Source organism: Lutjanus erythropterus, chromosome 14, assembly GCF_056507025.1.
Source record: "Lutjanus erythropterus isolate fLutEry1 chromosome 14, fLutEry1.hap2, whole genome shotgun sequence".
In the NCBI taxonomy this organism is placed as follows: Eukaryota; Metazoa; Chordata; class Actinopteri; order Lutjaniformes; family Lutjanidae; genus Lutjanus; species Lutjanus erythropterus.
The window spans coordinates 16227348-16243970 of record NC_139330.1 but is presented as its reverse complement, the minus strand read 5'-3'; the positions used below and the strand labels follow the sequence as shown (position 1 = coordinate 16243970).

General features: G+C 41.0%; 1 protein-coding gene across 2 annotated transcripts in view; it reads right to left on the bottom strand.

The window, feature by feature from the left end:
- wdfy4 (WDFY family member 4) overlaps window positions 1–16623 on the bottom strand; it is a 62869-nt gene that overhangs the window by 33408 nt on the left and 12838 nt on the right. The window contains exons 11-35 of one of the 2 annotated variants that reach the window (XM_084736717.1): window positions 15675–15805; window positions 15082–15183; window positions 14750–14940; window positions 12486–13207; window positions 12239–12332; window positions 11375–11589; window positions 11157–11260; window positions 10803–11031; window positions 10445–10521; window positions 10139–10357; window positions 9681–9859; window positions 9358–9589; window positions 7817–7968; window positions 7631–7742; window positions 7366–7556; window positions 7096–7248; window positions 6202–6275; window positions 5680–5838; window positions 4007–4101; window positions 3820–3916; window positions 3484–3686; window positions 2982–3148; window positions 1347–1466; window positions 1086–1265; window positions 843–1001 (exon numbers count right to left, since the gene is read on the bottom strand). In XM_084736717.1, the coding sequence (XP_084592843.1) occupies window positions 843–1001; window positions 1086–1265; window positions 1347–1466; window positions 2982–3148; window positions 3484–3686; window positions 3820–3916; window positions 4007–4101; window positions 5680–5838; window positions 6202–6275; window positions 7096–7248; window positions 7366–7556; window positions 7631–7742; window positions 7817–7968; window positions 9358–9589; window positions 9681–9859; window positions 10139–10357; window positions 10445–10521; window positions 10803–11031; window positions 11157–11260; window positions 11375–11589; window positions 12239–12332; window positions 12486–13207; window positions 14750–14940; window positions 15082–15183; window positions 15675–15805 (4357 nt within the window). The remainder of the gene's footprint in view (window positions 1–842; window positions 1002–1085; window positions 1266–1346; window positions 1467–2981; window positions 3149–3483; window positions 3687–3819; window positions 3917–4006; window positions 4102–5679; window positions 5839–6201; window positions 6276–7095; window positions 7249–7365; window positions 7557–7630; window positions 7743–7816; window positions 7969–9357; window positions 9590–9680; window positions 9860–10138; window positions 10358–10444; window positions 10522–10802; window positions 11032–11156; window positions 11261–11374; window positions 11590–12238; window positions 12333–12485; window positions 13208–14749; window positions 14941–15081; window positions 15184–15674; window positions 15806–16623) is intronic. The other variant, XM_084736718.1, reaches the window with a different exon arrangement.

Sequence of the window (16623 nt, the reverse complement as noted above, 5' to 3'; positions counted from 1 at the left end):
TTCAAGGGGATTTAAATAATAGATTTGGATATTTTTTTTACTTTTTGGGCCTAGACTTTTATGGCATAGAGCCTTTATAGATATACACTGACAATTATGGACTATTACCATTAATTCTGTCATTCTGTTTCTTTCTCTTTTTTTCCTATATTTGTCCTTTTGCTTGCTTGTCTGTTCTGATTTGTTTACTTGGATGTATGGGGATGCTTGTATATTTGGATATTGGTGCTGGTTAATGGTACACTCATTGGAAATAAAAAGATGTTGAAAAAAAAGCATAGATTACATAGTATAATGCATACTGAAGTAAGAATAAAATTAGAAACTTGAAAAACAACTTTACGAGGACTCAAAAATGTCTTAATTGCAGTAATTTGAATAGTTATTATTATTATTTCCAGCATTTTTATTCCATTATTATTTCCGTTGTTTTCAACCCAGTTTATGATTTCTTCTTTTATGCTTGATGATGAGGGGAACATCTGGTCTGATATCTCAAGTGTGGGTGTTGCTGGTGGTGTGTGTGCATGCAGGTTAAGCTTGTTCAGCTGAAAACACCTCCATAGAAATCCGTAGTTCATGTGTTCTCTCCCTCCTAGTGGGGAATGATTTTATCAGCAGCACCTCAGCTCTCCCTTATTTAGTAACTGAGCAAAGAGTGGCACCTTCTGGAGAAATTAGAGGCTTGCAGTATTTTAGTAGACTGAAGAGCCTTTTTATTTAGTGGGAATGTATATTGGCACCAGCGTGTGTGTGTTGCACGCATGTCAATATTCACTTAACAAACAAAATAGAGAAAAACATTCGTTGGCATTCACGTGTGAGTGTGTGTGTGCATTCACCTCCAGCAGCAGAATGAGAGGATGTGTGTTGGTGTTGGAGCACACATTAAGAAGACTGTCCATTAGCAGAATACGGATGAAGTCGCACACCGGCTTCCTGTTTGACTGGCTCTTGAATGTGTCGTCACCTTCACTCGTTATGCAAGGATCGACTGTGACCTGAAGGAAGTGAGCCAATCAGTGAAAAAGACCAGAGAGATGAGAACTGTTAAGAGTTTCATAAAACCAGAGAAACACACAAACCTCTGAACCGTCCAGAGGGAACACAACTCCAGCGAGAGCACGGAGGAACTCTGGTGATGCCCACAGCAGGTCTCTGGGTCGGAGGTTATGGAGTAAACAGAGGAATTGCATCACACTTGCTGCAAGTTGCAACTTCCATGATCCATCAGTGTCTGACATGTGCTTTGTTGGAGGAACAGGCTGTTAAAACATAAAAGAATAATGAAAAAAATGAGAGAATAAAGAAAAATACTGAGTTGTGAGATTATTTTACAATATTACCTTAGTGATGATGACTTTGACTAATTCCAGCAGTATCACTGCAGCTTCAGCACAGAGCTGCTGAGCAGGAGAGTCTGCTTGGCTGTCAATCAGTGACTGTAGGACATCATCCAAATTCATCTGCAGGAGACACATAATATACAACAATGGTCGAATTGACATTTAGAATGTGCTCAAATCGGTATGACAGCACACTGTGCTCATCACTAAAAATATCACTCCACCTAGAGGGGGGATGTTTTTGACACGTTTTTATTCATGAAAATAAATCACCACAGAGGGCCTATACAGATTATGACCTCCTGTTTGGCTGTTTCTTTCAGCTGTTTAAGTAATATTTATAGATTACTTAAATAAACTTTCCTTTATGAGTATAATTTATGATGCTGTTGGATCTCTGCCACACCATCCCTTTACTACAGGTGCAGCCTCCCATGTGTTTCAGTATAAATTCAGTATATTTAGACTTTTGGACTTTGCAATACTCTAGAGTTGGTGGAAATGATTTACACACAGAAACTCAGCATCCTCAGCTGCACCCCAGTGAGTCTGTGACACGACGCTACTAGCATATCTCTTTCTGAACGTAGTGGCTAAATCTGTCCATGGACAAATTTAGCTACTACTTTTTTCAGCAGACATCTTAGTCATGGCAAGATTGAGCTAGCACAGCAGTTTTGTATTTATATGTGTGGTATTTATTCAGTCTGGGAAATCCCACCATCTCTAGAAAATATTAACATTAGCTCAAATTAGCTGGTCGACTCAACAGTGACTGGAAATCGTGTCTGTTGCTATGTCTTGCTGGAGCAGTAAACTAGCTTTCATTACATTGGAGGTCTACTGACGTGACTAATTGTTTTCCAGTTATTAGTGTTTCCAGGCAAACAGAGATAATACTAGCATTTTTTTTTATTTTGAGAACAAATTGCCCAACAACATGAATACATTTTAATTATATCTATTTAGTTTGTTGGAAATCTGTTGTATAAACTTCAGTGATGCTTAACTCCGCATCACTGTCATGCTAATAATGGTGTTAACCATAAGCTCCTTCAAACTTTTTGGCTTTATTGCTGAAACACATAAGTTATGACAGAGTTATACTCGTAAGCATTGGAAAAGGAGGTGTGGGGTTTGGATTAAAGACCAGCGGACTTTGAGATGATCAACAATGCGTGTAGTTATATCAGCTGGGGACAAGTGGGGACAAGAGCTGTGGTAACCCAGCTTGGACTTAAGACTGCTCCTAGACTGCAGTGTCCACAGAGAGAGACCTGCTCCACAACATCCCGGATCAGGCTGTTGCACCTGACGGGCGGATCGTACTCCAAACTGACAGGATATAAATGACAAGACTCCAAGCAGGACAACAGGAGGAGGACTCTGTGTTTACAGCAATGATGCTTTGTGTTCAAACACAGTCAAAGTTGATAGAAAATGTCTCCCAGATGTCAAACTTTTAATGTGAAGATGCCGCTTCTTACAATTAACCCGATGCAAATACATCAGAGGAACTGCAACCCTCATTTCAATGTATAACCCTGTGTTGAATAATAAAAGTACATGACATCGATGCCTTGATTATGACATGAATGATGAAGAGGATGATTTACACAACATAAAACTGCTCACCTCTCCTTCTGCAGTGTGACTGGCCTTCTTCCCCAGCAGCAGGGCAGCCAGGGCTTCATACACCTGAGGCAGGTGAGAGTGTCTGATCAGCAGCCCTTGAAGAACATCAAAACCTGGACACATAGCGCTGGAGCACTCGTGAGACCAAGAGAGGGCTCGAAGGTTGTCTGGTGACAAGAAATCAATGATGGAAGATGATTTTTGATGAAAGTAAGACACTCAAAATATTCTAATATCCTAAAATTTTAAAATTTGACATGTTCAATCACATTACTAAAACTATAATTTCCATATTAAATATCATATTAAAGTCATGCTGTTTATTATGCTGAACAGCATGTTGCCAACATTACCAACATTTAATCAATTTAAATATCAGAGTTGGGCATCAAAGTATCTGAATAACTTTGTATTTTCACAATACGGCTCCAATGAAAAAGGGCAAAATGACATTAAACAATTTCCCTGCCTTTTCTGTGAGAAATCATTTAACTTAAAGTACCCATGACAGCAAAAGGTTCCTCCATGCCGTCTATGAGCGTAGCTGGAAGCACCCCCTCCCTGAAGCTGCTCTGCTGACTGGGACTCGACAGAAAGTGTGTGAGCAGGACGAGGCCCAGTTTCAAGGTGGAGGCGTGAAGGTGAGGCTGAAGGAAGAGCAGGAACCAATCACTGCCCAGGGCATCAAATAAGGTCTTCTGCTGACTGACGGGGAATAAGAACATAACGGACTAATTCAGTTAATGTTTCTGCCATGATATTACAGCACATGAAATACTGGGAAAGTATGTTTTCATTCCAGTTTTGGTTTAGCTAAGCATTAACAGATGCTACTCACTCGTTTATTAGAAGGCCGTCAGAGTTGAGGATTTCGCAAAGAGAGAGTAACATCTGGTTGCGGATCCAGATGATGCTGGCTGGGTCAGAACTTTGAGCTACAGCGCAGATTAAGACAAGTTTGGGTCAGTATCCATAATAACCTGTTACATCTGTAGGATGTTGTGCGTTATATGTTATAAGTATACCTGGAGCATCCTGTGAAAGATCACTGTCAGGTATCCTGTTGCCTTCGTTTGTGTTACTGAGATGGGGGAGTGTGTAGACCAGGAAGAGTCCAAGTCTGACCAAATAAAAGGACACATTTTAATCAAAGAACTATTTCAAAAAAAACTTTTAGCAACATTTCCATTGCATGGTACAGCTTAAGTCAACTTATTTTTATTTTGACTTTATTTACCCGAGCAAGTCATCAAGAACAAATTCAAATTTACAGCGGTGGCCTTGTAAAGGACTTGTGAGTAAGGAGGGGCTAAAAGGGGCATCAAAAGTTAAGACAGCGATGCAGACAACATTACATGCAAAAATAAGCATTACATTAGTGACATGCAGTCTAACATACAAGCACAGGCAGGTAGCAAACAGACAACAACACCAGGCAATACAACAACAGAACAAACTAGTACAAACCTGCAGCAGGACAGATAAAGTAATAACCGCAGACAAACAGGCACAGCAACTAAGGCTGTGACGATAACCGCATTACCAGCCACATTACACATACTGCAGGGCTGAGCTCACTACCGTCATCATGGCAAATTTTATTTTGAAGGGTCAGTTTCATGCTTTTCTATTGTGCAGTGCATTTGAGACCAGTCAGGAACACGGCCTCTGATTGGCCATCATGGATTTATTTTACCAAAAAGACACTGCAGTTCAAGGCTGGATTACAAAGTGTCTGAAACAGATACATTCACACCAGAGCCAATGTTGTCAAGGTACCGCATTAGCATTAGCTTGATGTTAACATTTTCTGATCAGCTTACTTCAGGGCTAACCGCCTTCACATTTCCAGCACGTGGGAAATAACAGACAAGACTTTTCTTGATCTTGAGAAGCAGCAGAGTTTATTAACCGACACTGTAACCTGTACTGTGCATTTACTGCCAGACTGACAACTGCTACGTTTAAGTTTCTGCTCCATTATGAGCAGCACCCTCAGTCTTCTGCTTCAGCTCTCTCCCTCACTTGCACACCAAACACACATTACGTGCTAATGTAATAATTTGGTCAACCACAGTAAACTGCTGTCAACAGGTTTTAACATTTTTATTAGTAGCATTAATCCAGGTCAACAGTGTAAAATACTCAAAGACTCAAGACAGCATCATACACTTAAAATGTGAACATAATTTTTCTTCTGTTTCTTCTGTTGTAGTTGCTTTTTTTTTTAGCTCCAGGGCTTGAAATAGTTGGCAAGACAGCCCTCATGTATTCAGGCATTCAACTCAAAGTCTGTGAGTCCATGAGGGTGGACACTGGGGTTTTTTTCTGATTCAGTTCGATTTACAGGCACAATCAGCACACGCCATTTACTCAGTAACATCATTAACTAACCTCTGATGAAGCGTTTGACACATACACATAATGACTGGCCACTTTTACAGTGCTTATCTACACCCAAAGGGGAGCATGGTCACCCTCAAGACAGGGATGTGACGTATGGCTGCTCTCAATCATACTGTCGCTATGACAATCTGCCCCGCATACGCTGAGGGAGTACTAAAAATGAAGTCAAGGTACCAAAGGCAAGTAGAATCAAGCCATGCTATGTTGTGGAATTATGGTTTATGTGATATTTTGTGTGAGAAACTGCATCCCAGAAGCACTTTGTTGTGGTTGATGTGTTCCCAGACTGTACCTGCTGATGTCCAGAGGGGTGAAGTGAGCTTTCAGGAGGGATGTGATGATGTCAGAAATGATCTTAACCTTCTGAACGGTCACAGCGGGATCAGAGAGCTTGAACAGCAGCTTTGGCAGGAGGCCCATACTGTGCATGTCCGCTGCATTCCTGCTGTCACTACAGAGAAAACAGAGAGAGAAACAGAGAGAGCGTTAATATCAATCACAATCTGTTCCCACAGACAGAAAATCTAATTCAGCAATCCATGCACACGTTCAGTCATGCTCCTCTCTTCAGCCGCTGTGACTGATTCTGTTGAACGTTCCCTTGACTATTTCAGCTGTACATTTCCGTGATATTGATGACAGGCTGCTGCAGATGTTGACAGAACAGCCGATAAAGTCTTTCGTCGATCTTGAACAAGACCCTCTTTTGTTGTGTCATGTAACCTATTGGCCATGTGAGTAAATAGCAAATTAGATTAACGCTACAACGTATTCTGTGTGGTCTGGTCCCACGCTGATAAATTGAGGAAGTTACCTTGAGGATTTCAGGATTTCAGCGAAGTGGTTCAGAACTGAAAGGTCCAGTTTATCTGTAGTTTTCTCCCACGCCTGAAAAAAATGGGTGAGAGGGCACAAAAACCTGATGATTAGCTTCCAGATGCATTAACCCTGTAATACCATTTGTGTCATACCCGATACATGAGTTTCTGAGACCTTTACAACATCAATATGATCAGTACTTTCCTAAAGTAAAAGACATCTGAGACATGTCTTACGACCAGGGTATTTTTTGTGTGCTTGGCTTCTGCTTTTTGTTTCAGGAGACTCACATTTAACCAACTCCTCCCTCTGAGCAGCTGCACCTGACGCCCTCTACAAAAGGCCCTTCTTCCACCTTTCACACTCTCTCTCAGCCAGCAGACTCTGCAGGAGCAGAATCGCTCCTCACACTTTTCTTTTATTTACTTAATAAATATATAATTTGGTTTAACCAGCTTTGTTTTATCTTTCTGGTTGCTTCCCTTGAGCCGGCGTCGTAACACACTGCTAAATAAACTAATTAAAGGCTGAAATTTCATCTTGAGACAAATTTAGAGTTTGAGATATTTGTATGTTTGTTTTTATGGAACCATCATTATAATTACTTGGATGTTACAAACATTTATTAGCAAGTGAGCACTTCTATGTATGTTTTTGCATGTATTGATCAAGCTGTTTTTGCCAAACTCAAGGTAAAAAAAAAAAAAGTTCCAAACCAATTGAAATGTGCCAAATATGATACAAAAAATATCATATATGTAAAAGGTACAGAAAAAAAATGTATTTTGTCAAAAGGTCCAATTTCTCGACTGAATAAATACTGGATGAACATAAAAATGATCAATTTCCTGCACCCACTAAACGTTTCTGTTAAAATTTGGATGCTTACCTCCAGGTCACACAGCAGGGCCTGAAAAGCAGGAATGTTCTTCAGGTAACCAGACCCGGAGCTCAGGTCCACTGAGCTCGAGAGATACAGAACCAGCTGAAAGGTTCTGTGGCTGATCAGGTTGCTCTTCATCTTCAGCAGGAAAGCTAGCAGCTATAAGGAGATCAAATGATGTATGAGAACAGATCACAACAGTTAGATAACAGATCTTAATGTCTGTTTATACATGATGTGTTACTCCAGTGATTTTAGGACAGGCCTTAAACAGACCTTGTATCCATTGATGCGGTTCATTTCCTGCTGCATGGCAGAGTTGGTCTCCAGCACAGAGAGAAGAACTTTAACAGCTGCGTACAGAGAGCTGTCATCTGGAGCCATTGCAACCAGACTCAGAACAACTGCAGGTCCACCAACATACAGGAAACCATTGGAGGCACTGCTGGGGGTGAATGTTCGCACACCTAGAAGGAAGAGACCATGTGCTTAACAAGTGTGACAGTGCAAACAAAAATGCAAAAAACAACAGTTTATTTACCATAATGTCCAACCAGGGCCGCTCCTATGGTGCGAGCTGTACCACTCAGGTGCTGGCTGATGTTTCGAGCGAGAAGCACGGGAGTGGAGTGATCCCGAGATGTTATTCCCATCTGTAATTACATACAATTATTACTACTCTGTACCAAAACCACAAACACATCAGTTCAACTTGGACTCACCTTACCTCTTTAGCAATCAGCCTGCAGTCGACCTCATTGTAGTCCTCTCTGATCTGCGCCACAGTCGTTAAGGTAGAAATCGCTGCATTGATGCCAAACGAGATCCTCTCCTCAGGAACCAGCCTGAGAGGGACCGACTCAGCATCTGGATCAACACCTGGACACAAACAGACAGATGAGACAACACAGGAGGGTCAAGTCTATCACTAGTAGGAGAAACTAGTTGTATAATCCATGTACTTCATTGATTGGTAATTCTATATTCCACTTGTCCTTACATAATACACAAGTTGTAAGAATTTGAAGTATTCAATAGTTATACAACTGCATCAGTATGTAAGATACTCCTGTATCGAAGCACATCATCTGCTCTGCGGAGAAAATCGCGCATGCATGCAACAAGCACCATGACAACATAATTTCCTGCATGCCGAGACACAGGGGAAGACAAACAAAACACAAAAAAAGAAGATTGTTTGATCAAAACTACATCCCTAACACATCTAGAAACAACCTTACCTTGTTCTAGGGTCATTAGTTACTTACAGTGTTAATATACCTTTTCCAAAGTGAAATTCAAGCACTTTTCAAGCATTTTCAAGGTGCATTTTCAGCTTTTCAGCACCTTACAGCTCTGGTAAATAACATATTTATGCTAAAAATGATTAGGCCTTATCTCATTTAATCATATTAAATCAGGTGTTATTGTGCTATGAACAATCATAATTATGTTTTGTGACAGAATTTTACAGAAGGGTGACAAATATGGTTGTGTGTGGGGTTTTTTTTGCATGAAATATTCAGATTGTGATATTGGCAAAATAAAACATTATAAATGAATCATAATGACAATACTAAAGTGGAGGAGATGGTTTCAAAAAGGGAAGCGACTTCGGTTATGTGGAAGTGGTTTGGCTGCAAAAGACGCACAATAAGCCACAGTAATATGTAAGAAGTATAAGAAGCCTGTAACAACAAAAGGAAGTAAAACAACAAACTAATTTACCACCTCAAGCAGAAGCAACTGGTTAAGTACAAGGAGAGCTGAAAGTCTTGCAAGGAGAGCTCAACAGCTATTGTAAATTCTAAACTTCTTTAATTTTTTATTATGATTATTATTAGTATTATTATTATTATCTTTTTTTTTTTTTACATTTTTTGTTTAACTGTCAGTGAAACAGCAACCTCGTGGCATGTTGTTGTCTGTTAGCCTCCCACTCACTGTTCCATCAGAGGGCGCACATCAGCAAAGACTGACAGATCAAACTAAGCATAGCACCCATGCAAATTCAAAGTGGCAAGTGAGGTTCAAGCTAAGGTGTCTTCATTTTCTGCGAAAGGCAAAAGGCTCTCCCTGACTTAATTTATTTCTTTTACTAAAACAATTTCAAGCAGTTTCAAGCACTTTTTAAGTGTTTTCAGGGATTTCCAGCACCCATGAGAACCTTGTTCTTATAAACCACAGTGTAATACATTTACAGGGAAGTAAACAAGACACCCTCTGCTTAAATCTGGTGCAATTCTTGCACAACAACTTGTGACTCACCTGTGTTGTGCAGAGCCAGAAAGTTGCCCGTGTAGGCAGTGCCTTGTGTGTATATGACACCCACAGCCTCAGGGCTCAAAGCCTCTTCAAGCAGGTAAGCAGGGCCCACTCGCCACACCAGAGAAGCGTGTTCCTTCCAGAAAGCTGGTGTTCCTATCAGTCCATACACATCAATCACAGCTGTGGGATCCATGGAGACATACTGACCAGGGAATGGCTGAATGTACCTCATCTGACAGAAGATACAGAGGCCGTGATGCATTAATACATAAACACCACATTAGACTTCAGGTCAATCATGAGTCGCTGTCCTCTTGTCATACCTTTCCTGTCCCCACTGCCCTGCCATTGAAGTAGGCTGAGACCATACAGCTTTTCTTCACGTCTTTGGCCATGACCACAGCCAGATGGTGCCACTGACCTGGGACCAGCATGCTGGAGCAGCGGAACCTCAGCGAGGTAGGTAAAGATGTGGGAGTGCAAACTTCTGGCTCCATCATATCTATCAAACAGACATTCAGTCAATGATGTCCAGTCCCACTGTAAACACGGCTGATAAGGAACAGCTGACAGTTGTGAACAAACAAAGAAAGCTCAAAAAACTTACTGTCAGTCAACAAATGTGTAAAGTTCACCAGGGGCAAATACTGACTAAAGTTCATAATGAGAGAAGGAAGCAACACAAGCAAACAAAGAGACCTACACTTATCAAATCTAAGAAATCTTAAGCAAGACTTCCTGGATTTTGTTATCTTATTAACAAAACTTTAAACACTCTTACCAAGGTATGTGAATGCTTCCTCCTCTGTGGAGATGACCAGACAGCCGTCGTAGGCCGAGAAGGAGATAGACAGACAGATGTACTGTTGTTCAGTGCGGGACATGTGGCGCACCACTGACAGCAGACGGATCGGGTGGGAATCACAGGCCGAACTGAACCTGTTGATCTGGAACCAGCAGCAGAATGAGAGGCCAGCTGCTGGGGGAAAACCCCGGCAGTCTGAAACATGAGAGGGAGACAATTAGGCATTATATTCTTCCTTACTCACAAACATGTGAGTATTTAACATTTAGACTCGTCACTTACCTCCTCCAATTCCACCTGTGGAGATTGAATCTGCGGTCACTCCTTTCACTGTGGCCAGAGACGGCAGGAAAAGGCAGCTGCAAAGCAAGAAATAAAAGTTGTTCTTACAATTTTTACATTTAAAAATTGAAAAGAAAAAAAATCATTACATTTGAGAACATCATCTTGGGCTCTGGGAAACACTGACTGACTTTTTTTTTTCATTTTCTGACATATTATAGACCAAACAACTAATTGATCAGTCAAGAAAATAATCAACAGATTAATTAACAATGAAAATAATCATTAGCTGCAGCCTTAAATATTCATTTCTCCAGATTCAAGGATCACACAGAAGCCCAGTAAAACAGGGACTCACCCGTATCCACTCTCACTCATGTCAAACTCTACAAAGGCAGGTGAGGAGGAGACTCTGTGTGGTCTGAAGGTGCGTGGTGACGTCATGGACACCAGACTGATGATCTGGTGGACTGGGATTGCGGAACCAACAGAGGGCTCACTGCGAGTTGTGGACTTTAACAAGCTGAAGGTCCGCTTCAGCGTCTTTACTGGAGATCCTGATGAGGCAGCTGTCTCTGTACTGTGACCTGGTTTAGACAACATAAAAACAAGACCAAATTAAAGAACGAGGGGTTTGAATATATATATATATATATATATATAATAAAACAACTGAAAGATTATGTTATTATAAAAAAAAATAAGACTGCACCATTTGAAACAGGCGCTTTGACCGGTTGGTGACATTCTGGTTGTGACTGCATGGCTGTTTTCTCTGCCAAACACATGAGAGGGTCTCCTAAACAAAGGAACTTTCTGAGGAGGAGAAAATAAAAACCAGATGTCAGACAGAATATTGTAGCACAACAGCCTCTTCATCTTCAGTACAGTAAATACATCCATGTGTCTGAACCTCAGACACCATTTCACCTGAAATCTGCATGTGTGATGGCCTGAGACGAGAGCTTCTCCAGGATGCGCGTAACAGGTAGATGTAACGGGTGGTTTGGAGCCAGTAACATGCTGTGACAGTGGGCCAGGAGTGTGGAGACCAGCCTCCCTTCACACATCACCTGGCGGTTTCGTTCAGACTTGACCATGGCCTGGATGTGGTGCGCCAGCGAGAACTGGACCTCCATAGAGAGCTGGGAGAGAGAAATAAATTTGTCTTATCCTGGGGAGCTATTTTACAGTCCCTCCAGGATTTCACAGGATTCTTTTTGGGATTGTTGTGGCCTAAAATGCCTGATTTCACAGCAGCTTTTCTAAAAAAAAAAAAAGTGATGCAATGTTTTTAGGCTTATTTTGCAACTAATCAGCTGGAGCAAGTGAAATAAACAAGCTGTGATTGTGCCAAAATTCTAACAAAATATGCTTTATTTGTACATGAAAGTCCAACTGGGGGGAATTCCACAAAGAAGCAGACCCTTTTTGGAGCTCAAACTTACATAATTAAAAAAAATATAAAAGAAAAGTTGCTGTGACTGGACAAACTTGCATGGTCTTGAAGAATTCACAGAGATTGGCTGAATATGCATGAATTGCTGCAATCGCAACATCACAAATTCCTAGAGGGACTGTATAACGTCTTAAATAGCACGCAACATTTAGAGTCATTGACATATATAAAGATGGACATCATGACAGCTCCCCAAAACTGAAGCCAAAAACATCTCCATCATCTCCTGGTGACTGGCTGCAGTATAAGTCATACTGTAACAGACCCTGGCTCCAAATGGTGGAGACACATTTTCCGTCTTTATTTATGTCAGTGGTTCCAATCTGGAAAGGTACCTGTGGGTCCTCAGGAGTAAACACTGATGGAAGAAGCGTCATTATGACTCTGATTGCTCCCGGATGAAGAATGACATGATCGCAGGTGAACCTACTGTAAGCCAAAAAAAGAAAACATGGGTTGATATTCATGAGATCACATATGACCTCATGCATCACTATAGTTTAGACATGAATGTAGAGGAAATTTATCTTAGAGGAATATGGCTGATTCTAACACCACCTACAAATGGTTAGAAATATCCACCTGTACTGAGACTCTGTGCAAACTGTGGAGATACTGAGTGCTGTGTTTCTGGATCTTCCCTGTGTCTCCTCCACAGGCTGCAGACTTGATCCCAAGTGGACATGGGGGGACCCTGAATGAACTCCTTCAGGAGCTGCTGGTCCATTTAGTTTCTCTTTATCTTCATCACACCCATTCTCAGGCTTCTGTCCCAAGTTTAACTCCAGAGGAGAGTAGGTCCCTGTGGCAAACTGGTCGAGGTAGGAGAGCAGTCTTATACAAGTCCGAAGAGTGACGGGCAGCTTGGGCTGCGGTGTGGTAGAGGGAGAGGACGGAGCTTCAGAGGCTCCTGCTAACTCAACAAACTGGTGGAAGCTCTTCCCGGGGGACTGGTTGTCCTCTGCAGTCTTGGTACACGAGCTCTCCTCTCCATCAAACTTCTCTTTTGCAGTGTGGAAGCAGCCCAGCTGGAGCAGAGCTTCCCCAAGTCTTTCATAAAAGCCACCTGTCTCAAAATGGTGTGCATTTACTGTGTGAAGGTGCACGGCCAGGGCCAGAATGTGGAGAGCGAGGAGGAGGAGGTCCAGCAGCGCTTGTTGCCCAAGTGACTTCCACACTTCTCCCCGAGGAGGGTCAGACAGAGCTCCTTCCATGTCGATCACTAGAGACAGCAGGCCTGTGAAGCCTCCTGCTCTCCTGAAGGCATCCCAGCTGTTTGGGCTCTCCAGCACCTTCAGCACAGACTGAAAAACACAAGAGAGGAGTCAGACAGGCCAAGTGGACAGGAAATATGTGGCTTCACCACACACAATCATACATATGACAAATTATAACAGATTCTGATCGTACTTTACAGTACACTAATAAGACGTAAGAAGCTGTACTTTGCATAAAAAAGTAAAACGTCAGAAAAATAAATACACAAATACTGCTTCCTGAAAAATCTACTTAAGTGCAGTAACAAAATATTTGTACTTAGTTACTTCCCACCCCTGGAACCAGATCTACCAAGCTGAGGTAGTCTGTCAGTGACTGCACAGACAGCAAAAGAAGGTGTGTCTCAAGTAGCAGATATGTGATTTCACAACTTAGTTTACAGTACAGTTCTGTTGTTATGTGTCCCTGTTTTATAAAGTCTAATAAAGGGTTGAATAAAGCGTCTGATTCTGTCCAATAAAGAACATATTCTTTCTAGTTTTTGTCTAACCTGAGACAAATTTCAGCCTGGTACATCTTATTAGTGTATGGTTGAATAAAGTGTGACACAGACTCTTACTATACTTCAGAGTGTATTTTGATAGACATGCTTTGCTCAGAGTCTCAGCTTTTATAAGCATCTCCCTAGTCAATTAAAAAAAATGTCATGAAAAATAGATGAAACATATAGATATATCATAAATCATTTCTGGTAACTAGTTTTTGGAGGTGAACAAAATCACATTAGCTTTATTCAATTTAGAGACCCAATCCATCAGGTAGGTAATGTGTGAGGCAGAACGCAGAGGGAAATGTGATTAACTGAAACTGGAGTAATCACAATGGCTCTTAACACTTGCCAACCCAGGTCGTACCCAATCTGATTGCCACCTGCTTTAACCATGTTAGCACAAAGAACACGCGCATACACACACACACACACACACGCTCCTGCATCCTGAATGCACACAATATCTGCAAGTAAGTGCTCTTCTCGCTGCCATCTATAAAAACGGACACATACAGTGGGTGTGTAACTCAGTTAAGCTTAATCAGATCTCTGTCCCATTCACTGATCTGATAGAGGTGGTAATCTTCAGCGTGCCACAGCACAAGGCTGCTCACCTAATCGAATCGGTCCAGAGTTAACAGCTAAACCTGTTTTAGCAAATCAATCTGCATTTGTCTCTAATGTAATCAGCGTCCCACATGCTAAGAAAATAAATTCACTGGTTTATAATGTTTAAAGTGCATTACAATTTGTTATGATTTGATGTGGAGTGAAGACTACATGTACAGCTCAGCTGACATCACTGCATATCTGAGTGATTCTGCATGTGTGTGCTGTTGTCTGTGATTGTTACTGCATGTACAGAAAGCATCAAGGTATCAAGGTATATATTATCATCATACAACACAGGGTTGTACAACAAAATGAGACTTGTAGTTCCTTCATGCTCCACACACATGCAGAGTACATCTAGTCAGAATAGAAGAGGATAATAAATAATAAAATAAAATAAAATAATCACATGTACATCCAAGAAATAATTTTCTGATGCATTTTTTGAGTTTGCGTCTGGTTGTACCTGCAAAAGGTCCCGCTTCAACCCAAGTTCCTGCTGCGTAGAGGAGCACAGGGCTCCGATGGCTGTGCTCATGAACTCCTCAGGGTTAATCTCAGCCAGCTGCTCCAAAATGCTCAGAGTGGGACTTCGATACTGATCCTCGTCCAGGAAGATCTTTATGTAGGGAACCATACCAAGGTCTCGCACTGAAACTGGAACACACATGCAAAAATTAAATATACAACAGAGGCTTCCAGCCATGACATAAATAAAACGTGCAGAAAATGATTGCAGATGGTGAAACAGTTAGTAATCTAATAAAAATGGACAAGAAAAGAAGTGAATGTGTATACCTGTGTTTTTGATAGAGCGTAAAGTAAGCGTTGACACAACTTGAAGCATGCAGGTGGTGAGCAGTCTCTCGCTGTCCTCTACAGACGACAGCTGCTGGGGATCTAAAGAGCACAAGAACGTCAGGTGCAAATTACTAGACTGATTACTGATTAATCAGTCAATCATTTTCTCCATTAATCAATTCATTGTTTGGTCCATAAAATATCAGAATATCAACACGAATGTTGATCACTGTCTTTTAAAGCCCGAAAAATGGCATCATCAAATGTCTTGTTTTGTGTACAATCCAAAGATATTCAGTTTACTGTCATAGAAGACTAAATAATCCAGTAAATATTCACATTTGAGAAACTAAAATCAGAGACTAATCATTGCAGTTGGATGTGCAGTTCGGCTGCTGAGGTCCACATCAGTTTTATTTCAAAATGACTCATATCGAAAGTCAAGTTACTGAGTTGTGACTGGGTGCGTTGCTCAATCAACGATGTATTGTTGTGTCAAATAATCATTCTCTGTCTGCTTTTAGTGGTTGTGCAATCACGATTACATCAGATGTTGAGGAAGCATGTTAAGGAAATATGTCGCGTCATACTTATTTGAGGCGAAGACACGACTCCTGCTTTCCTGAGGATCTTCGCTCTCCTACGTAGTTCACCGAGCAGCATCTCCAGCAGACCCCAGTCACTCAGCGCCTCAGAGAGCATACCACTGTGCACCATCATCCTACAAAGCAGCGGAAATAGATTTTATTCAGCCCAGATTATAGAAACAATGGGTGGAAACAAAGCACATCCGTTAACTATATTTTCAGATGAGGTTTGAATGGCTGTAGATGCTGGAGATTGTTTAATTTTGGTCTTATGGGACCTTAGCCTTTTCCTCCAATCTTTTACAGAGGACTTTTACAGGTGACCTTGTTTTAGACACTGCTGCTTTTGTGGTGTCCATTTGTATCCCTTATACATGCTACCAGTAGGACAGATAATCAGTCATTTCCTATCATTTATATGGTAATAACATGTATTTTTGAGCTTCATAAACTTTCTGTGCTGAACAACTGCTTCAACACAATTTGGAACTGGATGGTGAATAATTTTCTGCAGTTGAATTCAGATAAAACTCAACTTTTGTTTTTTGCACACTGCTTTTTTTGTTGCTCATTAAAAGTCTGTTCATTATTGCATTTTGTAAGTTTCATTTTCTAAATTTTTTTAATGTTCAAAATAAATAAATCAAATAAAATCAAATAAAGTTTTGATTATTGTCCCGAATACTCTTCAAGCAACAGTCAAACAGAACCTCTGTGCCCTATTGTCATTTTGTTGATCTAGTCTGTGTAATCTTAATGTGATTTTTGACCAATCCATCAGTGTTGATACTCACATCATCACATTTTTGTGCAATTACTGTTATTCTCTTTTCACTGGCCAAATAAATCCTCCTTAAGTTGACGACAAACTGTCAAAAATGCTGCTATTAAGCTCTTAATCAGCTGGTCATGTCACTTTATTATTTTAACCTCTTTGCACTGGCTTTTAAAC